Here is a 23168-nt window from a genome sequence, read left to right on the forward strand (position 1 = left end):
AAGTCTCAGCAATGTGGATAACTAGATTGTGCATGCTGCAGCTGGGAAAATAGGTTTCCTTCCTCAAAGTACTATTTGTTTGATGAATGGCAGTTGAAAGAAAAGCGAGCTAACAACTTAATCCCGTGTATATTATGTGATATATTATGAGGCTTGAATGGAGTTTAGTTGGCAGACAACAATGTAGACTTTATCATCACCGAGAATATAAGGCCCAAAGGCTTTGAAACTAAAACCAGAATGAGAGGAAAGCTAGATGGAGTGTGGGGAGGGGTTGATTCGTTTCATACTCATGCCTGCCACTTAGATTTAACTTGTTGTTGAAAGATCCCATTTTCTTTTCAAATGGAAGTTTCACACCACAGCTGCGTGTGGTTTTTCTTACTAATAGAAGAACGCTGTTATGCAAAAAAACCCCACTATCCATGTTGGCTTTTTAATGTTGCTATATAGTCACTAAATGCATGGCAAAAAATGCCATGCATTCTGGTATCAACCCAGACTTGCTAGAAAACACTGCAGGGTCTAGAAATCTTTGTCTCACAGCATTGATATTCCCATGCAAGCCATTAGGTTTTGCAAAGCTGGGTTTTTGCAGTTTTTGACGTGGCTGGCTGACTGCCCACATCCCTAAATTCTCTCCTGTTCTGCCTGTGTCATGGCTTCCTCCAGCAGCTGATGTTGGGGCAACAGCACCGATGACGGGACAGTGTTGCCTACCTTCAGACGGGTGGTGGGGTTCCCGAGGCAGAGCCCTTCTCAGGAAATCCTTCTCGGCTTTTAGTAACTTAAAGGACAAATTGAGGAATTTCTCTTGACAGGAGTAGGGAGAAGAAACGGAGCCAAGCTGAATTGAGTGAAGATGCTGAGAATCTAAGTATAGTTGATGGGCACTGTTCAGCACTGGGGATTGTCTCTGTCTGTCTGTATCAAACTAAAAACTCCATCTTCAACATGGGAGGTTTTTTGTTGCTTTTCTGTATTAGACTAAAAGAGTAAGAGAATGTGACAGAACCAAGTCAGCCAGAACTTGGGTGTATCTGCTCGTCTGTCTCCTCCAGGGAGGGACTGATACACTTTTAACATCAAAAACACAGGGGTTTTTTATTCTGTAAAAACAATCAGATTTTTTTTTTTCCTTTTTAATAGAGAGAACTCCAAGTTTCTCTGTTGGGAAAGAGTAGAGGAAGAAGAATCAACTGGAAGTGAAAAGATTTATCTCCAGCCCTTCCCAAGCTCAGTGTGTCTGTACAGGCAGGTCCCAACTTTTAGACTGCGTTTCAGTTAATTCAGTGTTTTTAAAGCTGCAGTAACTCTGCCAGTGACCTTTGATCCTTTTTGTCCCACCTGGGCCCTGGCTTACTGTTCCTGCTGAGGCCCATCAGTCCAGCTTACAAAATGCTTCCCTTCTATTGCCTTTTTCTCCTTAAAAGAATCTGAGCCTAGTTCTATGCACCTTCTTTATAGGCTTTTATCCAACATATTATATTCTTTTTATCTTGCTTTCTCCTTTGTCTCTTTTTAGAACATAACACTAGCTTGTAACAGCTCATTGATTAGCTGATACAGAAAATTAGGAAATATAAACTTAAATAGAAAGCTTGGAGCCTGATTTTGACAAAATTAAGTTTCTGAGATTCAGAGCTCTAGTTGAATGTATTACAAACTAATCAAATTTATCAAAAGTTTACCCATAGAAAGCCTTGCTTTCATCCCAGTATGTTGTCATTGTTGTTCCTTTTCTTGCCCAAGGAAAGTAAATTCACTTCATCGCGGTCAAATCCTGCTGGAAGACGGGCACGCGCTTGTCCACGGCAGGCAAGCAGCGTCCTTACCGATGCTGGTTGCTGTACCTGTGCCACACAACGCAGCCACGTGCGTGCAGCGCTGCGCTTGGGCTCTTTAACCAGGCTACAGTACAATGCTAAAAGCAGCTCCACGTTGTCTGACTCGGCATCAGGCGTTGCACAATCTAGACTTGCCTAAAGGTCCTCTCCAAAGCAGCCTTTCTGAAGGGGAAAAGCAGGTTTGTTTTGCTCAGCTGCTGAATGCCGTGCAGTGCTTCCCTTTGTATCCGCTCGTTCAGGATGCCACAAATAACACGGGCAGATCCAGATGCTCATTTTGACAAGCAGAGATGAGAATCCTCTTAGGCAGAAAATGTGAAGACCACCAGATGAATGCCCCAAACCGCTGGCTCACATCTTCCCAGCAAGAAGCATAAAGCACATATGTGAAATGCAGCCTACTTGTGACGTCTCATGGGGTAGGTTTGGGTTGAGCTCATCCATCATAGGATTCACAGCAGTGGCAGAATTGAAGTCAGTGTATTTATACAGCTGGCCCTTAATGTCTTTGGAAAAAAAGAAAGTGCTGAAAGGCAGCACAAAGTTTAAGAATTAAAAATTCATCTTGTGTGCTGGTATCTTTGATCAGGACACGCCAAGAACAGTAGGAAAATTATGTTCTCTCCTACGTATGGATATTGCTTGGGAAATGTGTACAGCATACACTAACTGTAGGGAGGGAAAGCAATTTATCACTTTCAAGAGGAAAAAGAGTTGCTGAGGATAAAGAATCTCATAAAATTGTAATCAACTATGAAAATTGATAGTTTGCAAATCAAGAGACTGCTGAGTGTAGGGCATCATTTTCCTTGGTCCTTGCACTCTGGAAAACATCAGCATAAATCAGAATATTGTATTCCTTGAAAACAGTTTTAAAAAGCCATTCGGTCCTCAGCCCAATTATAAGGGTCCAATAGGACAAATTTTCCAGTAACAGAGAGATGTTTTAAACACGGATGGTTTGTTAATGTGTTCTTTGAAAAGAAAACATACAGTGTTGCAAACTCCTTTCAAATCATAAATGGAAAGATTAAAACATCTCAAGTAAATGATTAATCTGTTAATTTTTACTAAGCTTTGGGGTATATACATCCTATAGCAGCAATGCAAATTTGGGGTGCTTGATGCCGCCATCTGTGCTCATTGTGTGCTTTATCACCTGAGCTGTTTTATTGTAATGAATTGGTCTGCTCACAAGTAAGGTACTGCTCAGTATGCAGTAGTAGGCAATCTACCCAATCTCGTACTTGTTTGAATGTCTCTTTTTTCCTCCTTTGCTTAAGATAATAGCATTTTTATATTACCCTTGGCTGCAGACACAGTAATGGTTAGCAATGATATATATTCACCAAGGGAAATAGCAAAGGATAATCCATATATTCCAAAGTCCGGAGCTGAAATCTTTGCAAGTTTAAAGTAAAATGTGCTTACTTGGAATGTATTAATTTGTAGCAAGGACAATAAAAATGCATTCTGCAGTTTGCTGTTATCACAAGGCAGTTGCATGCAATAATTTACTTGTGCAATGAATTATATAAGACAAGGGAGAAGAAATAAAAAGTTTAAAAATGGAAGGAGCAGGAAAATGATAAGAGAGCAGGAATGGAGGTGCAACACATATTTTTGTAGGTGAAAACAAGCCGTTTCCTTATTAATCACTCTCGAAGAGACACCTTGCTATAATTTCAAGTTAAGCTAATTTTCATGCAGAACATTGATTCAGTGTCTAGGACCCCTGAACTACCTTCTGCAGTATAAATCTATTGTGTTTTCAGCTCTGCAGGTGAAATGTGTGGATTACTAACATGGTGTGAGGCGAAAAAACTGAGCAATGCAAGGAAGCTCTGCTTTGCAAAGGAGTGCCCTGTTTCTAGGGAGCGTGATCGTTGTGGCAGTCGTTGGGAGTGCTGACCTGAGTGCCCATCTGAAGAGGAAAGCCTAAAGCAAACCATTACAAGAAAATATCAACCCACGCTGGTTTTGAGAGCATTAAATAGGTGATGTCTGGGACGGCCTCTATCTCCTTTAAGAGCCGGTGGGTGAGAAAAAACCACTAGGCTTGGAGCAAAATTTGCTCTGGTGCCTTTGGCCATTTGGGATATGTTGGAGAAGGGCTTGAGCCCAGCTGGGGCATCTCCATCTCACCCGGAGCCGGGCAGGCGCAGGCAGGCGGCCGTATCCTGGCAGGAGCAGAGCTCTGCACGGGGCACAGCACCTCGCAGGCTTTGCTCCGGAGCTGGTTTTCGTGTAGCTGGCTGCAAGCACGGGCACACAAATGTGTCTGCAAGAGGCTGGGGCAGGCGAAGCACCAGGCAGAGGGGGTCAGCATTGCTGGTGGACTGGAAGAGGCGGGTTGTGCCATCTGGAGAATTGGGAAAGTACCTGGGGACATGAGGTACTAACTGTCAGTTGACTTCACCAGGATTTGGGCATCTAACTTCCTTGGGTGTTGGAAGTGTTTTTTCCTATGCATTTGTAGGAGACAAACCACCTCTCATCTATGAGTCTGAATAAATCACGTAGGCTTTCAGTGGACCTCAGTTCCTAAATCACTTCATTCTAAAAATGTTACTAGCAGCAAGCAAATCGTAGGTGAGACAAGCATTGAGTGCAGGACCTTCATAAAATTCTGTCAAAGTGGACAAAAATTACTGTCTTTATCCTATCGTGCCTGGAGACACTGACTCAGAGAAATTTAAATTAATTTTCCAAGGTACAGACGGAATGAGAAGCTCCTGACTCTCAGTCTTATTCCCCTGAATTGCTTGGGCACTGTCTCTTAAATAAACGCAGGGATGGCTCTGACAACTGCCAGCCATTTCTAACAGCGGATCGTTTCCTTTGCTTGCCTTCCGCTTAGTCTGGCACCTCCTGAAGTCAGGAGGAGCTGCAACCCTGACAGTAATGGGAGGAAGAGAAGATAAAAAGCTAGTAAATGCTTTTATTTAGAATTTGAAAACTCAATTTAATAAAACAAATGCTGTCGTTTTTGTAACCTCCTGATTAAAAAGCTCTTGGATGGTGTTTTACTCGCTTCCCCGCATCTTACAACACATTTTCTTTTCTTCTCAAGTAAAGGAAATAGAAGATGAGGCAGTAAGCCCACACGTCCAGTGCAGAGGAGGATTTTAAAGCCTTTCCTTTGCTAGAAGTCCCCATTTTTGTGTCTCCTCAGTTGCCCCTAGGCATTTCCTCTCAGATTACACTTGAACAATCTCTCACTTTTAAAGCTATAAAAAACAAGTAGACTTGAGGGCTTTCTGTCGTGGCTGATTTCCTTCCAAGCTGATGACTCAGCTCTGGTTAATACTTGGCAGCTGGTAGGTAAGACAGAAGTAAAATACATCTCTCTCTGGTAAGGCCCATTAAAAAATAGAAATAAAAAGATGGAAAGTGTATGCTAGTGAATGTAATTATTTAAATTATCCCCATATGGATATGTAGACACATAGCAAGCTGCAAACACAGATTTCATTTTATTCTAAAGCAACTGTTAAGACAATTTAATTTTGCCAGTCCTGGAGCCTAATGATGGACTATATAAGAACACAGCAGCGAGTTAGGTACTTTAAGCCAATGATTTCCAGTAGAAGTTTGTTATTAACTCATTCAGGCTTTCTTTAAAAAAAACCCACACATTTTCCTCAATCTTCCGCTACTGCCAGCGTGGTTATTCATTTTCCTTGAGGAAGAAGTTGGGCCCCCACATATCACATCCACATCTGACTCTGCCTGTGGCTTTACGAAACTGTACACCTTTCAACATCATGAGTTCCAAAATCTCCTGCTCAGGTAGAAAAGTTAGCCGCTTGATTATAAAACACAGCGGTCCATGACCAGCCTTCAAATACCGTCAGCTATGGTATGGCACATCCTCACTTTTCCTTTTATTATGTCCCTTGAGGTGAAAGGAAGGAGGGTCCCACTGATACTTTTCACTGCTGTTGCAATATTGCAAATTGTCTTTGAAGTATGTGAGTAAATTGTTAAGAAATAGTTAATGGGTGATGATAAGCCTTGTTGATTTGAGCAATGAAGGCAACATGATTGAAAATCAATGAACTTGTCTGAAATTGTAATATAATTAGTAGTCCTGCCAATTGAGTATATTAAATAGTTCAGAGGGGCCTTCCTGAAACAAGGTAAGTCACGTTTTGAAAGCCTCAGGAAAAAAGAGAAGTAATTTATAAACACTTTATTGGTTCAGAATGACAGGTAGTGAATGTACAGGCTATTTCCTGATGGATATTTACTTAAAATGTTGAATAATATGCTACTTCTAATAGACAAGAACCCCAATTCCTTCCTTACTAGGTTCAGTGAAGGTTTGGACTTTATACTTTAATTTTTAAATACATGAGTTACCCACCTTAGGTTTTAATCCAACTTTACTTAAGTTCAGTCAGTCACTTAATGAAAGAAAGCAAGAACAAGCAAGAACGGTCTAAATACAAAAACAGATATTGAGGTTGTTCCCTGGCATTGGTTTACTAGTTTACTCTTTTCTATTATTATTTTCTATTTTCTGCCCCCAAAGTTGAGCCGTAGCTTGCACTGAAAGCCAGAATGTTGCTCATCTCCCCGGTTCTCAGGTCAGAGCTCTTGTGCAGCGCCCTGTGAAGGCTCTCGAGCCACCGACAAGGGGTGGCACCCGGCGGGTGAGTTTAAAGTCGCCAATTCCTTGTTTTCCGCAGTGCCACCAGTGATCCGCGTCTACCCTGAAACGCAGGCGCAAGAGCCCGGCGTGTCGGCAAGCCTCAAATGTCACGCCGAAGGCATCCCTAATCCTCGAATTACCTGGCTAAAGAACGGCATTGATATCATGCCAAAACTATCCAAACAACTAACGCTTCTAGGTAAGAACAGAATTTTGATTCATTAAAGTATTGTAGACGGGGATTAAGGAGGATTATTTTGCACTTTAAACTAGAAGTTCTTGTACTTTCGCTAAGCCACCGTTGTTGGAAATCGTGTTACAAAACCGCTGTTCTTTCTTTTTATCTTTTTCTCCTGTGAATTTCTTGGGAAATACAGTATCGATTGATATAAGTGGTAACGGTGTTCTGTTAAAAGACAGCGTGTCTGGTTCTCCACTGCCTCGCCTCTTGTGTACAGCAGTGCAAATCAGAAGAGAAATGCATTAAATTATTTGTTGAGGTATAAGCACTACGTTGGTTGCAAGTCAGCTGAGAATCAGGCTGTGGTTCTCCTGCCGTCTCACACCCACCTCCCCAGAGGGAATCGGCCTCTTGACTCCTGTTAGTCCTTGTTCAAACGAGGGTCCAACAGACACAATGGAAGGCAAAAATATTTATTTGTAATTTGCTGTGTAAAAATATTAAAAACCTACCCATACTCCCCACAGTCTGGCTGTGGTGTGTTGCAACCCTTAACCAGTGTTGGAAACACAGATATCCCTGCATGGGTGGGTGCGGTATCTCAAAATCTTCCAAAGCTTTTAGGCAACAGTCCTACTCCAGAAAGCTAAATGATAGGAGAAACTGTAGAGACACCCTTCCCAAACCCAAAGTTTTGGTGATCTGATGAAAAACGGTTTGCAAAATTGAAGTTAATTTTTATCCACTAAAGCCAAAGCTTTTTTTTTTTTTTAACAAGAAGAAATAAATGAAATGTAATTTATTGTTTGCACTTGGGATTGGTCTTTGTTCATTTCTGACGGAGAGTGTGTATGTGCTAATGGAAAGAAGCAAAACATCAGCTCTCATGAGAGTCCCCCAAATACTTCTAGTTCTGTACAGGGAAACATTGCGCGGTGAACCCATGCTGTTGAGCTGTCACCGGGTGGCTGTGACAATGGAAGGCATTTAAGGGCAGTAAAAACAATTAGCAGCAGTGAGGAACACTGTTCATGGGTGTCTTTCTTACAGCAAATGGAAGTGAACTTCATATCAGTAGCGTTCGATATGAAGACACTGGTGCCTATACCTGCATTGCTAAAAATGAGGTGGGAGTGGATGAGGACATATCTTCACTTTTCATAGAAGATTCGGCAAGAAAGACCCGTAAGCTTAACTTTCCATGTATTTATTTCTTTAAAGAGTATTTAAATGTAATGGTATACATGCAGTTTAATAGTTCAGTCCATTGCATGCGGAATGTTGGACTCTTACTCGTAAGGCAATGACAATTTTGTCTGTGCTTTGATCAGAGGATTTTATCCTGTTTGGGGAAGGAATCACGTGGGGAAGGTAAAATCTCCTCATCCAGGACGATGGTGCCTTTCATGTGCCGAGTGTACTGGGTGTGGTACGGGTAACATCTTTATTAAAGTAACAAATTTGCAATAGTTTTAGATATCAGAGAATCCGAAACCTCATATTTTATCAAATTATATGCAGTTTCAGAAAATAAATTTCATTGATTTCTGTACAAGATTTCTTCTTTTAAAGCCAGTTATGAGTCAAAGTTCTCAAATATTTAGATGCTTGAAAAATGTTCTGATTGAATTATTTATTTTACCTGTATTTACATCGCTAGCTAGCAAAATAGGTTTCCCTTGGCGTGAAAATATCTTCCACTTCAAAGACAAATATTCTCCCAGCCACTCTTAGCTGCATGTCTCCCATAGGAGTGCAGCAGTGTTATCTTGACCGCACTGTCCCCGAAACACAATTAATGAAGGAGGTGATTAGTTGCCCCAGTGGAAAAGCTCCCAGAGGCCTGATCCTTCCTAATTCTGCTATCTTAACTACTTGGGAGATTGCCTGGGTTTATGGTGATACTAAAAGGCTGGGTGCAAATGGGATTTTTGCTACTTTTCTGGCTCTTAATATAGAGCAAGAATTGAAAACGAAGTTAGCCATAAATATGTGCTCTCATGGTGATTCTTTGGAAAATATATTCTATTCCTCGTTAGATAGATTTATGTACTCTTGTTAATATCGGTCGTTTTCCCTTGAATACTTGAGCAAGGGAAATTACAGTATCTTGAGAAATAATTGGATGTATCTTAAACAGAAATTCAAATGCAGATTTACTTTCAAAGAGTATTTGAGTCCTGAAAGAGAATGTAGTTGCAAGAAATTCCAAGAAGAAATGCAGCAAAGTGTGTAGCTGCTGTAACTGCCAGACTCAGGCTTCTGAAAGATGTCATGTTTCCTTATTGAACATGTACAGAAAATCACAGCCTGTACCATGCCTCCAATTACATTTGAAGGTAACATCTTCTCTTTAGTAAGACTTTGATCTTTGCACAGGCTAAAGTTGGCTTCATTTCAGGGAGGATTTTTCCCCTGTCAAAGTTTCAGAATTGTTTCTAGAAGGAGCAAATGTATTTAGAACTATCTATCTTTCCTGATATTTTATTTGAATGAATGTTACAAAGTTTTCACAAATTAAACAGTTCATGTAAACAAGAGTATTAATTCAGTTACTTGCTACAATGAAAATTTTGACATTGTTTTGTTGTTTTTTTTCTTTTCCTGATTATTTTCTGGCTTTCCCAATTTTCTGATGCTGCAGTTGCAAACATACTGTGGCGAGAGGAAGGTACTGCAGTAAAGTTCTTTTGTTGTAGTGATAATGTGCTTGTCTGCTTTAATAATTCCATGATGGGCCATTCTCCACTGACTTGCCACTAACTCTATCAACTTTCACAGTTACCAGATTAAATACAGATCAGACATTTAAAAGCTAAACTATTCAAATGAGAGATGTCACTCTTGTAATATAAATTTTACCTATAACTTCTTACATTTTTCCACTATGAAATAATAGATGATCATAAAATATATAAAAATGTGAATTTTATATAAACTGTCACCGATGTGAGTAGCCTGAGATTCTCAAGCTGCATTAACAATTGCACAAGTGTCAGAAGTGCTCCCAAATTACCATAATTGAACAAGTAAGACATAAATTCAATACACTGCATTTTTAAGCAAGCAATTCAAGTTCTTCCTCCTCGGTGGCGGGTATCGATGTTTACTAGGTGAGCAACAAAAATTGTGGTTTTGACTGTTAGGCAAAAAAAAAACCACAACAGGTTTTGCTTCCGTCTATCCTTTAAATCGATGCAGGGTAAAGGTTGCCCCATTTCTCCTTGTTTTAATTGGCAGTTAAGATCTCTAGTTTGATCAAATTTATAGTGTGCCCTGTACAAGGTCAACATCTGTGTATCTTGGAAGCCAAATTAGGAAAAAAACCCATCCTAAACAGCTAATAGACTCAAAGATATTATGGAGGCACTTGAAATGAAAATTTATTTGATTTTGTGCACCCTAGTGCTGTCATAATTTCCAAAACACGCGGTAAGACGCATTGTGCAAAGGCCCAAGGAGCTCTCAAGCAGCTCGCCCGTCTGCCTCTGTAGGGGCACGGATGGGACCCTCTCCCGGCTTTGGGCTCCTGGGGGCTGCGAGCAGGGCATCCCCTCGCTGGAGGAAGGTTCTTGGACTTGAAGTCCAGGCGTAAGGCAGTTCTTACATCTGCCAGTTGCGTATGAGGAAGCTGGGACCTTGGTGTCCTTCCAGCCTCGTGGGGAAGGTCTCTGTGCACTTCCAAACTGCTCTTGACCACATCCCACGGCAAATCCCCCTCCCTCCCTCCCTCCCGTTGTTCCTCCAGGGAGGGCTGCACGCTCACTCTGCCTTTGGAGGGTGCAGAGACCCTTCCATACGTAGTGCCTCCAGGTACCCAAAGGGACAGTTGTGCTTCATGCCCTTGGCTTGGAGCTCTCTGGATTGCTGTGGCTTGGCCCAAAGGATTTTAGGGGCAGAAGGAAAGTGCCAGCCCGTAGTGCTACCTCAGCCAGGTATGGAAATACCCGATGCGTACCTGTTGTCCCGCTGTCGGCTGCAGACACGTACAGACAGCAAATGCAGCTGGCTGGAGGTCGTGAGACAAGGCACAGCCGCCTAAGACAGCTCTCCAGCACTTATTCCCAAATACGCTACCTGCAAGTGCCTTGTGCACAGCAACGAAGTGTCTCTTTACTGCTGATGTTCCTGCAAATGGCACTATGGGCACTAAGAATTGCTATTTCCCTTCTGCTTGGAAGTGAAATCTCTAGTGCATCTAATCAGTCCAGCATCATCTGCGTGATGCTACGTGGCTGTTTATGTACTGCATCCCTTATGCTCCTTTTTAAAGAAAGTAGTTGGATAACCCTAGCAGATGTAGAAGTATAGTAATATTTAAAGAGTAACCAAGAAGTTGGTTGCAGAAAGTCGTCTTATAATTCTGCTAAACAATATGGACTTACTGCTTATCGACCTTGCACATTTTAAATAAAAGTATGAGCAATGTACAGGGAAAACATGGGCGGTAGAAGCAGATTTACTATTGATGTTCCTAAACAATTCAGTATCTTTAGAGCAGGTGAGCAGGTTTATTCCCTTGCCTGTGCGGTTCTATAGTATTTGATCGGCACGTTCCTTCTAGACAAAGAATCCATCGAACATACTTTAGCATGTGAAATCTTGGCACAGAGACAGCTGGAAGAGAGGAATGGTATTTTTATTTTTGCATTTTAATGTATTCTTACAATTCCATTCAAATGAAAACTTCAGTGTAAGTAGCAATATTAACAAATGGATTGCTAGACTTGAGCTCCTTTAAAATGATCACGTCCTCACGCCCACAAGGTCTGTAGTAACTAAAGCTATTGGGAAAATGCCTAGACAGAATATTGTGTAGAACAAGCTTTTGCTTCAAGTCAAAGTTTTAACACAAGTATTTGGTCATTTTAAAAGTCAGTCTATCGGTCTGTTCTCAAAACCTTTCGCAGACCATGCACAAGTAAAACCTCAAGAAATGAGTGCACATAGCATGACCAGCCAGTTAAACGTGGAACTGGAAGCACGTGCAATATTTACTCAGTGTACAAACTGGTTTTTGATTTTGTACAGAAAAAACTGCGAGTAGCCCAAATGTGAGGTAGAGATTTGTTTTCATGCCAGTGTTCATTTCTGCAGTGAGTGTTGCTTACTTTATAGCTGGATAAAGGGAGCATATCGTGACAGCAGGCAATCATCAGTTATATGAATGTAATGCACTGAAAGAGCTGAAAGCCTTTTTATTACCAAATTTAAGTTCTAAAATACTTCCAAGCATTTAGATTAAATCGAGGAAAATCATTCAAGTATCAGATCAGAGGAGAGTATTCCACAGTGACAAATCTGCCCTTTGATCTCAAAGGAGGGAAATAAAAATGTACACTCAGATGGAGACTGTATTCCTCAAACAAAGAAAACTCTTGTTGTCATCAGGCGTCCTCCTGAAGTTTTTAAAAAATAAAGATGTTAGAGTCAACTTCATCTGGAATGGTTCAAATAAGAACCGTTATGTTTAGGAGACCCTCCCCATTCTTGATGGTGTTTTTTTTATATTAGGGGTTTTGTTATACAGATGAGGTATGTTGCCTTTTATAAAGCCTTTAGTTTTTGAACTAGTTGTGTCATCCAGCCTGAAATGCATTCAATTAAACAGGGGAAAAAAGAAAAACCCTCCTCATTAGTCCCCCAGTTCCCAATCTAGTACCTGCCTCACTAGTATAAATAACGCAACCGAGCAAAATTCACCATTGCCCACCTCTGTACTGAAATAATTCCCCAGAACAAGGAGTTGCAGCAGCATAGTCAAGAGAGGAGTCTGTTTCACCCATGTCCGTGAGATTGTTTAGAGATGTACCCCAATCAAGACTTGGCAAATACTTTGTAAGTCACAACAAAACACCTGGTCTGTCTAGTAAAAACCCTGCTTTGCCTAAAAATCAGTGTGGAGATTACTCTCTGAACAGGTATTTTAATTTAAATTGGTAAACTTCTTTAAAAAGAGAGTACCTGAATGCTATTAGTAATTTGTGTCATATTTTAACTAGTCAGCAGAAAAACTTGCACTCATTTTACTGTAAAATAAGCTGTGGGACTTGCCAAGTCACTAACTCTAAACCTACTGGGGTAAAATTATTATCAAAGTATTTTTGTGACTAATTAACACCTTAGTTCTGAAATACACACTCATTGTAATAGGATCATCAGACAAAATCACGCTACTGTCGTGCATGAAAATAATAATAAGCATCTTCACAATGGTCATAATTTGTTGCCTGCCTGTTTCCACTTCTTAGGATTAAAATCCTTTATTCATGAAAATATGTGCACTCATTGCAGCCAGGGTCAAATTCTGCCTTCTGATGTATTCACTCAAATCCCACTGAAGCAGGTGGGAGTTGTGTGCATGCTGTGAGCGCAGATTTTGGTCCAAAGTGCCCGAATGAAATGTTTCAACAATATACTCGGAAAAAATTAGCCTTTAGCCCATAAAGATAAATTAGTTCTTGATGGAAGTTCGGTAGCTTTTTTGTACATGCATGATCCCTCACTGTGGCATCACATTTAAGGATCACGGCTCCGGTACCCGCCTGATGCCCTAACTGGGGTATTTCTGTGGTATGGTTTAGAGAGACTCAACTGGAACAGGGTCAGTACAGCAAACACCACGTGCTGAGATGTTGTACTCTGAAGCCACTTATTTGGCAATAAAAAGAGGGGAGTTTAGCACCAAAAACCCCCTTCTAGCCTTACTAAATACCATCTCTTTTACAAAACGTTCCAAAAAGGCAGTTGTCCAAATTATACAGGTTTCTACTGTTTTCCTATGATGATTTAGACCTCAATCCTGCAAACACTTAAGAGATGAGACACTCTGTAGATGTGAGCAGTGTTTAGAGGTGCCACCACAGGACCAGCCAAGGGAATTGCAATGCTGAATGTTGTTCAGATCTGTAGAACCAGGACCTTATTTCTCCATGGGTAAAATGTAATTAATTAGAAATTACAAATTATCACCATATTGTTGGCAGATAAGTACGCTATCAACTTTGCTGGGGGTGACAGTGGTCATTGCAAACACTTACTGGTGGTGGTATGAAAAAGATGAAATGATGCTCGGGTCTTTCTAACTAGAGTGTTTGAAAAGATCCTGACCATTTCTTAAAGATGCTCGTTACTGCAATTGCATGTAGCTGAAGAACAACTAAATTATTGGTGGTTTAAGGCATTTCTGCATGACAGAAATGATAAAATATGATCTCCTAACAGCAAAGCAATGACAGACAGACAGTTTTCCAAATCTCCTGGAATGCCCCAGTTGGAAAAATGAGTGCTATTGCAATGCTGAACTACTCCACATTTGTGAATTACAGTTTGCAAGATTTCAAAAATGTATTTGTTTTGGTGGCTGTAGTTAGTTCATCCAGATAGTTTAAGAAAATAGAGAAATATATTTATTTTCATTCATGGAACCAATATTAAGCACTTCCATTTTGCATCACAGTTCCAAGAAGTCAAGTTACCTGTAACAGGACCAAATTCAGATTAATTTTAACTAAAGCTTCTCTCTCAGTTTTCAAATCATTAGCAAGCTATTTTTAATGAAATCATAGAAAAAACCAAAGTCGTAATCTGAGGGAGAGAACAATGCAATACAGGGTGCTTCTTGTAATCAAATCCCACTTCAGTACATATGCGCAAGACCTGAACATAGTTACTTGCGTACAACCGCTGCCACCAAGGCAATGCATTTTTGAATGTGTCTGTACCTCTTCACTCCTTGAAGCCCTTGTTGTGACATGAAATTTGATTTTGTGAATGCACCGACTGCATCCAAATGACCAACTTTTATGTAAGGCAGATTTTGTTTGTTGGGGGAGGAGGGAGAGTTCTTTAAAACAGCTATGGATACATGCCAAAAAAAAATCCTACTCCTTTTGCTTTATCCCCCTTCAAGGCCTGAGTGTTGGGAATATGTTCTATGTCTTTTCTGATGATGGGATCACAGTCCTTCAGCCAAATGAATGTGAAATCCGGAGACACATCAGGCCCGAAGAGAGGATTTTCACGAGTTATGTAAGTCCTAAACCCTGGAGCTACAGCCAAAAGCTGGGAAACTTTCTCTTAATCTCTTCAAAGGTTGTTATTTCTCAAGGACCCGTTTGACACAGTGATGTTGGGGCTTGGTGGGCTTCATGTGGTATCCCTGAGGTATATCATCTTCTCCTCTTGAAAATTAAAATATAAGACTGACATGGAGGATTACTGACACCCTGCAGAGAATTTGACTAGTTTTCATATCAAAATGTAGGCAAAGACTTTCACTTGTCCTGTTTGACCTATTTACATATCTATGCCCAAAAGTTGTAACTGGGCGGTAGGGAAAGTACCGAAGTCAATAGCAGAGGGATGCACACATCACTCACTGGTGCTGACTGGCCCCTTTTACTGATGGCTCGGTAGGCAAAGGAGTGGGCTACTTTCTGCTCTTCAGAAATGGTTTCCCAGGTTAAACCACAGCAGGGATGCAAGTAATAACGCACGGAAGATGGCCGTGCCGTGCTGATCCTCTGCATCTTCTGCTGCTGAACCAGAGACCCGCACCATCCTTGTTTACTGTCCGGCATTTTCTGCCAACACTGAGTTTACCTAACCCTTGCTTTAGGAAATCAGAAGGAAAATTTGGTCAAGTGTCAGTGGATGTCAAGCACTGGCTCGTACGTAGTGCAGCTCAACAAGGCAAGTGGGATAACACGTGCCTGGAGGCCCTGTGAGGCCAATGTTTCAGTGACCTGTGTTACGTACTCCTGTGCTGTAACATATACCATGTATGTGCTCATGAAATTACCAATTCTTATAAAACACAGGTGCTGAAATACATCCAGAAATGCTTTTTTAGTCACTCCTTTATTTAGGTGGGTTTTTTGAAAAGGGGAAGCTCAGAATGTGGCTCTCTTCTGAAGAAAAGGACTCAGCCTTGCTTTCAATTTTGGGAGGAATAAAAGGGGAGAATCACTATTATGAGCCCTGCAGGCTGGGTCAGGCTCTGCTGCCATGGGTCACGATCTTCTTGTGAGTCTGTATTCAGTATTTTTTTAAATCTCAATAGGTTTGTGGTTGATGTTGGGGTTTTTCCCACTGGCTTTTAATATACCTCAGTAGAAGTCCAGACTGATGCTCACCCCAAGACTGGTCCTTAGCATGGGCTTAATATTATTAAGCCACACTTGAGCTGTTGCTACTCAAAGGCAGAAATCTTGTGTTTCTTTTCCAAAGAGCTGTAAATATTGAAGAGGAGGTTCTGGAGAAACAGCTTGAAAAGAACAAAGGAGAGAGGGCACTTAAGGAAATAATGTCAGCACAGTGGTGGGCATAAAAGGGATTTTTAACGTCATTACTTGGCTGCCTTTCAGAGAGACCTCTAAGGGTTTCCTACAGATATCATAGGGCCTTTTGCCCTTGGTATAGGGAGGACTGACTTTTTTTTTCCTCCCTTTTCCCTTTTAGTATCTTGAGTGTTCGCCACATAGACAGTGACACCAGCCTGCAACTTCAGGAGGGTTTCTACAAGAAAGGTTTCTTCGTTTGCTATTAGAGGGCGCAAAAGCAGATAGAGCAGCTGCAGCTGAGCTCTGTAGCAGAAAGGCCGGTGACCTTTCCCTGCTCCTGTTGGTTTGGCTGGATGCTGTGTTGTGAAAGCCCAAGCCCCAGCACAGAGCCAAGGATGAGGAGGGCAGTTTGGAGGCTGTCAGGTGCTTGGCTGCGTGAATGGCTGCTGGAAGCCTAAGGCTGGGCTTTTGTAGCATCTTTTAGTTTGCAGTAGCATAGATCTCCAGCCTGGCTGGAGGGCCCGAAAGGAAAACGCAGCCAAGTTGTTGAGTTTTGTATCTTCAACCCTTACACATGGTCTCCACCAAGCTACCTAGCCAACAGAGCTGTGCTACTTAAAGGTGAAATCTTTTTATCCATAATCATTGCTCTGATACAGACACGGCGCTGGCATTGTTTTTTCTTGTACCTCCTCTTCCCCTGAACAAGCTCTGCTGCTGTAATCGCTTTCCCCTTAGGGAGGTTGTGCCATTATTTAAAGTGACCCAGCTGTTGTATTGACAAGATTTAAAACCAACAGTTGCGTTCACTGAAATATATATGTGTTCATTTAGTTTCGCCCTCGTTTCCACACCACAGCCTGGTTCCACATAAATGCTTTTTCAAATAAAGCAACTCGACAGAAGGAAGAGTGATGAAGAGCAGCCAACGTGCAGGGGCTTGTTGGTGAGATCACACATGACTCTTCAAACTTAGGGTACCAGTGAGCTCCTGCTAAAGCTAATACCAGTTTTGCACAGGACTCAGTGAGTGGAAGATCAGAGGCAAAATATGGCATCAGGCAGCTGTGAACAGGATTTGGTCCAAAGCAGCAGGATTTGGTTCCCTTTGAACATGGGAAGTCTCTGTGTTGGAGCAATAGACTGTAGGACCCTACTTGTTTTGCTACTGTTTCCCTGAGCACAAGCATCTTAGAGCACGCTCTCCTGAACTGAAAATGAAGACTTTATGAAAAATATAAAGCTGTGATTCAATTAATGTAAATCACTGTTTTTTCAAAGCACAGAGTGATATTTCTATTGCTAATAAATGCTGACAGCACTGCAAGTCTTGATGAACCACAGCGTACTTCAAAAGATAGATCCATAGGCTGAGTGGTTATTTAAATTCAATGTGAGTTTGCAGGAGGCCCAGCTGTTTAATGTCACTGGGTAGAACTAGGCTGCAGTGTGGTACCTGATAAAATAATTATTTCATGTTTTCCAGGAAAGAAAGGGGGAAAATACCATCCTAATGGAATCCCCAGGGAATTTTTTTTCTATGTTTTTCAAGGCTAAGCTTCTTGCTGCTCCAGTCCCTGAACTTGTAGAAATTAAACCTTTTCTCCTCTTTTTTTTTTTTTCACCCCTCAGGAAGAGATCTGTCCTAGAGTGGAAGGTGAAGGCACTCAGTCCTGCGCCTGGGCTTCAGCGGTCAATGTCAGAGACAAGTACATTTATGTGACACAGCCTAAGCAGAATAGAGTAATGATAATTGATATCCAGACTCAGAAAGCCATACAGGTACTTACAAGGGGAACTCTTTATTCACTGATGGCAAAAGACTTGATGTGGGACAAAAAAAGTAGATCTTCACCCAGTGGATCTGCTGACATCACTAAAAAGTTGGGCCTGTGTTGCTTTCACCCATGGGGTCACACAGTTTGTAACCTCACTGCAGGAAAAAAACTCCTTTACAGGCTGTTTGTCATCATCTTGGGGCTGCATCTGCAGCCAGGCTTGCAGCTAGCGTGGTAAAATAATGCTAGAACAAATTTCTGGCTTATGCTTACCGAGCCACTGCCTGACCTCGGTTATAAGCAGGTTGGGAAGAATGAACTGGTGTGGGTATAACTCAAGCAGAAATTGGCCCCTGATCTACTGGCTATAAGTAACAGCATAAGATGGAGTGATGTCTAGCCGGAAAACGGCATCGAGCAGCCAGATTTTTCTACTGCTGGTGCTGCCGCTGATCCCCTGATTGATTCGAAGGTAATTGTGCAAAGCTGCACAAATGGGTATAACAGCGGTACGTGGGAACGTCTGCAGTAAACTAATACGATATTCATCATGTGCGTTTGGGTCATTATGTAAATACCTGTCTCCTTTTTTTTAAGTCCTTGGACGTTGACCCGTTACCAACCAAATTACATTATGACAAGTCCCACGACCAAGTGTGGGTGCTTAGCTGGGGTGACATGAGGAAGTCCTCACCAACGCTGCAGGTGAGTCCTTGTGTGCCTGAGCCTTTGCCCTTCCTTGTCTTGGCATCATCGGTAGCAAGCTGGTGACTGGTTGGTTGCAGGTAATTAACAGCATTTAATGGTCTGGATATAAAGCCGCTCTTTCATTTGCATATCTAGTGTGTTTTATTCATCCCTCCTCCGTCCATCCTCACGTATTTTTCCTGCTGTTTAATTTGTTTTTGAGCGATGACTGTGCCATAGGCTGGCAGCAGGACTGTTTTGTTGCCAAGGTCTGTTTTGTTTTAAGGCTGATGACAGAGCCAAGTGCCATAAAGTCATACAGCAAGGGCTGGCAGCTGACGGCGAGCAGTACGAGCTCACGATGCTGCAAGTCATTTGTACAGCCTGCGTGAGCGCAGCTTCTTTTTAACTTGATTGAGGTCTAAAAGCAGTGGGTACCAAGAAGCCACAAAGAACGTACTTTCTGTATAGAAATCTGTTACTCTTCAGGTTATTGGTAGTGTTTCATCGGAGGCACAAGTCAGGCCAAGCAACACATTCAAAGATAAGCCTAAGGAAGGGACTAAGTGTGTGCTCACTGCAGAGCTGCAGCGCACCCTTCTCAGACGTTATGATGACCTGTGAATTTTTCTGTCTGCCAAAAAATTTGGGGGCATTGCACAGAAAAGAAACATTAAAACGTGAATGAATTGTACTGTGCCTCAAGATTCATAACTCCTTCAGGTTTACTAGCCTAGCACCCTTGTTATGCATTGAGCAAAACCACCCTGTCCTCCAGTTTGGTAAAGGCTTTTACCTCTTCCTGTCTTCCACATAGAAGTGCAGGTTTTCTGCCAGTGCACCAAATAGCTACTTATTTTCCTTAAACTCATTTTGTCCCTTGTCTTTCACAAGGCTTCAGCCTCCTTTTGGATGATGATGGAGCATAATGTGGTAGAATTGTTCCTTTCATAGTAAAATGCAGAAAAGAGCTCTCCAGGGCATGAAAAAAAAAGCATAAACAGCAAAAGTAAAGCATCAGGGACAAATTCTGTTATTGGGTGTCAGTGACTCCACTGGAGGGGTACCAGTGAGGTCCCTGGGGCTGCTCCACGCTCAGCACCATCAGACCCACAGTGATATTGGGCTCTCTGGTGCACAGTAATGCACATAGGTTTGAACAACTAAATTAGCTTCCATTTCTGGATTGCCCTGGAGGATTCACTCTTCTGTTGACAGTACAGAAACAGTAAGTGTAGGCTTCTCATTGGGCATTTTGCTGCTGCTGCATGTCATATGACAGAGTTGACACCAGAGCTGATTTGATCCATCTAGACATACCCTTCTCTAGTAGTTATTTTCTGGCGCTTGCTGCCCAACCTTTCTGGAAACATAGGTGTCGTGAATGCTCCTTCTACCAGAAACGTTTGCTTCTATTTCTGCATAAAAGCATGCCCCAGCAGGCAGAGAAGAAGGGTGGCTGTGCTTTCTGACCTAAAAACCTACAAATCTGGAGGCTATGATAGTTGTGGGGCTGCCCAAGGCCTCACTGGAGATGCTGCCCCATGAAGGTGGGACGAGCCATCCCCACCAGCCACATGCTCCATCCAAGATAACGGCTACAGCTCGCAGAGTTCCAATAATAAAGAACGGACCAGCAACTCAACATGGACATTTTCAGGAAAAGATGCCAGAAACAGAATGGGGACAAATAAATGAAGGTTTCTGAGGCAATGCCACCAGCTTGTCTCACCTGGGGATGAGCAGTTTTCCGTACAGGGTATAAGGAGACAAAATGGACTCTCTTTACCCTTTCTGACTAAATTTCTTCCATCCAGCTGTGAGAGGTTTCTGTAATTAAAGGAGAGATGGGACAAGCATGTGATTATTAACAAGAACACACCATCTGCACAGTTGGAAACCTGTTATAAGGCTCCAGCTCTCAGATAGTCCTTTCTGTTATCTTTATGAAGTGCACTTACACATATAGAGAATGAGATTAGCATCAGCATCAGCACATCTTTTCTTTTTTCCGACCTTCCTTCCCAAAAGGTGGGCAGCGACTAATTTGGCCAAGTTCGTTCTTAAAACCTGCGGTGGTTAGTTGCAGACAGGCAATAAAATATCTTTTTTAACAAAGATGCTGCTGCAGAGGTTCATCTAAATTTCCACTCATTCTTCGGAAGTCAGGGATTTATCAAACAGCCCGTGCAGCCGACTAATGGGGTGCTGTTGTTTAGCCATTACAGGCTTGTGGGAAGCAAATGTCTGGCCTTGTGAAAGTACTGTGCAAGAGCGGGCATCTTTCCTGAGCAATCTAATTGGAAGAAATCTAAATGGCACGACCAGAACAGCTGTCTGAACTAAATCGCATAGGGTTTTAGCATTTCCTTAATGAATTATGTAGCTATAAACTCAAAGCAACTACTGTTGCACATTAGAGCAGCAGAAGTTCCTAATGAATGGACTAAAGTCATCTTGAACTGAGCAAACAATTTGAGTATTTAACGTTTTAATTATTGAAAACTTCTCATTTTCCGGAGCGGTGGAGGAGCTGAGTTCCCATGGCCGTGGAGGTGAGCGCCGTGCTGGAGGACAGCACGGAGCGGGGACAGCCAGTGGGCCTCTCTCTGCTCCTCCCTGAATTTTATACGGTGCGGTAGATGGATGAACAGTTCTTCTCCTTCAAAGCGATAATTAACTTCTGTGAGTTAGTGTTTGATCCTTCAAGCTGGTAAATTATCGCTGGGCGTTTAAGTGAGATTAATAAATATGACCATGAAATAAATGTTTATTTTAGACAGTGAGGAATAAATTATTATGGTCTTAGTGTTGTCATACTGCCTCGGCTCCTGCATGACTGCTCTGTCTCAAGATATAAACATCAGATGAAAGTCAAGTTGTGTACTTACCTTACAAATGTCAAGCCTCAAATACTATTTATTAGCACACCTTTTTCAAGACAGCTATACCAAACAATATTTGGAAGTCATTAATCAATTCGAGTCTACTACATCCCTGGGAAAAGCCACTCGGTACCCTGTATGACTATGTAATCTGTATTTACCTTTCTGCCTCGCTTGCTGCTTTTCCTGTACTCAACCTCATGTGTATTTATTGTAGGTAATACCAGAAGCAAGCGCAGGGGAGGATCAGCATGTTATCCGCACGCCATTTGAAGGAGTGGATGATTTTTTTATACCACCTACAAATCTTATTATTAATCACGTTAGGTAAGAAGTGATCTTCATGACTAGCAACAGTGACCACGCTGCTCTCTTCTAGTGGGCATCCTTCTAATAATCTTACAGCACTTCACAACTGTGAATGAATGCATTCATGATCAAGCTAACTACCCTTATCCCCATTTTCACGTGTGAAATGGAGAAATGGTTGAGCAAATTACCAATAGTTATTCAGCGAATCAATGAAAGAGCAAGAAACAAACCTGGACTTCCCTTAGCCCATTCATGGGTATTCAAACCTCAGCGTGGTGAGGCATGCCTCCTTGCAGCGAAGTATGACACGCTGCCCTGGCTTGCTTGTGCCGGGAATTTGATGGCCAGAAAGTTGCCTTCCCTGCCTCAAAACCGCTTTATGGATCTGAGCAGAAACCTATGTCAAAGATTTATTGCCTGAAGTGGTAAAAGTTTATTCTGCCTGAAGCATAAAGCGTGGTACTTCCACGTGTTTCCAACATGTTCAAATATTGGATCTCTGTGTGAGGTGTACGGTTTGAGCAGAAAAATGGTATGCGCCGCATGTTAAAAAAAAAACCCACCTCTTTGAACCATCAGTTTTGAATGTTAATGTGATGTAGTGGTTAATGAGATTGTATAACTAACATACTAATAACTTGGAGTAATACTGGCTGCTTCCCAGCAGGCACAGGAAGCCTCCCATTAACACTATCAAAATTGATGATAACTGCACAGCAGTTTATACTTTTCTTACCATGTTATAACATAACAACTGTTTAACCATCTTCTGTCCCCAATATAGTTTAACTAAGTTAAACACTCAAAAAATCATAATGTAACTTCTTACATTAATCTTAGGTTCCCTGCAGTGAACACCGAGGATGGGGGGGGTCACACTTAAATGATTATGTGTTGAATCTGGTCCAAAATAAATAACTTTGCTTCCTGAAACACAAAATAATGAGACATACTTCATGGCTGTCATTCTTTCCCTGCCTCAATTTTCCAGTTTGCTTTCAAAATACCATTATGACTACTAGTAGTGCCAGGAGGTAGATGACTCTGCTGAATGTTAAAGCCTGAGATGAGAAGGTATGGTCTGGGGTCGAGGACAGGAAGATGGAACAATTACACTTTTTTGTTGTTGTTTTATTGTCCTTTTGCTTCAGCGTAATTAATTGGCTGTATACAGATGATCTTCTGTAACAAATATTAAAAGTAGATAATTGTCTATAGTTTTCCATGTGCAAAGCAGAGAATGCTGTGCCTAATTTCCTATTTCAGTTGTTCAGGGCCAGATCTTTGTCTGTTGTCTCTCACCCTCGGCACAGAAAAATAATTGCTCACAGTCTAATGAGACTTGCTGAGATCATGTTCTAAATTCTCCACTCAGAAACAATAACTGGCAATACCAGCATTTCCCAGGAAGGTGAATATTTAAGTAATCTCTTCTGTGAGCCAAAAAATATTTGTATGCAAATGTTCCTGCATATGTATTTCAGCTGCCTGGTATTTCAGATAGATATCTAGGAATGTATCCATTTTTATTAGTTCC

The 23168-nt window shown here is 41.7% G+C and overlaps 1 protein-coding gene across 2 annotated transcripts in view; it reads left to right on the forward strand.

The window, feature by feature from the left end:
• FSTL4 (follistatin like 4) overlaps nt 1-23168 on the forward strand; it is a 240491-nt gene that overhangs the window by 212457 nt on the left and 4866 nt on the right. The window contains exons 9-15 of one of the 2 annotated variants that reach the window (XM_069772285.1): nt 6542-6703; nt 7736-7870; nt 9330-9356; nt 14598-14716; nt 17602-17751; nt 18345-18452; nt 21537-21646. In XM_069772285.1, the coding sequence (XP_069628386.1) occupies nt 6542-6703; nt 7736-7870; nt 9330-9356; nt 14598-14716; nt 17602-17751; nt 18345-18452; nt 21537-21646 (811 nt within the window). The remainder of the gene's footprint in view (nt 1-6541; nt 6704-7735; nt 7871-9329; nt 9357-14597; nt 14717-17601; nt 17752-18344; nt 18453-21536; nt 21647-23168) is intronic. The other variant, XM_069772286.1, reaches the window with a different exon arrangement.

The sequence above is a fragment of the Haliaeetus albicilla genome, chromosome 27 (assembly GCF_947461875.1).
Source record: "Haliaeetus albicilla chromosome 27, bHalAlb1.1, whole genome shotgun sequence".
In the NCBI taxonomy this organism is placed as follows: Eukaryota; Metazoa; Chordata; class Aves; order Accipitriformes; family Accipitridae; genus Haliaeetus; species Haliaeetus albicilla.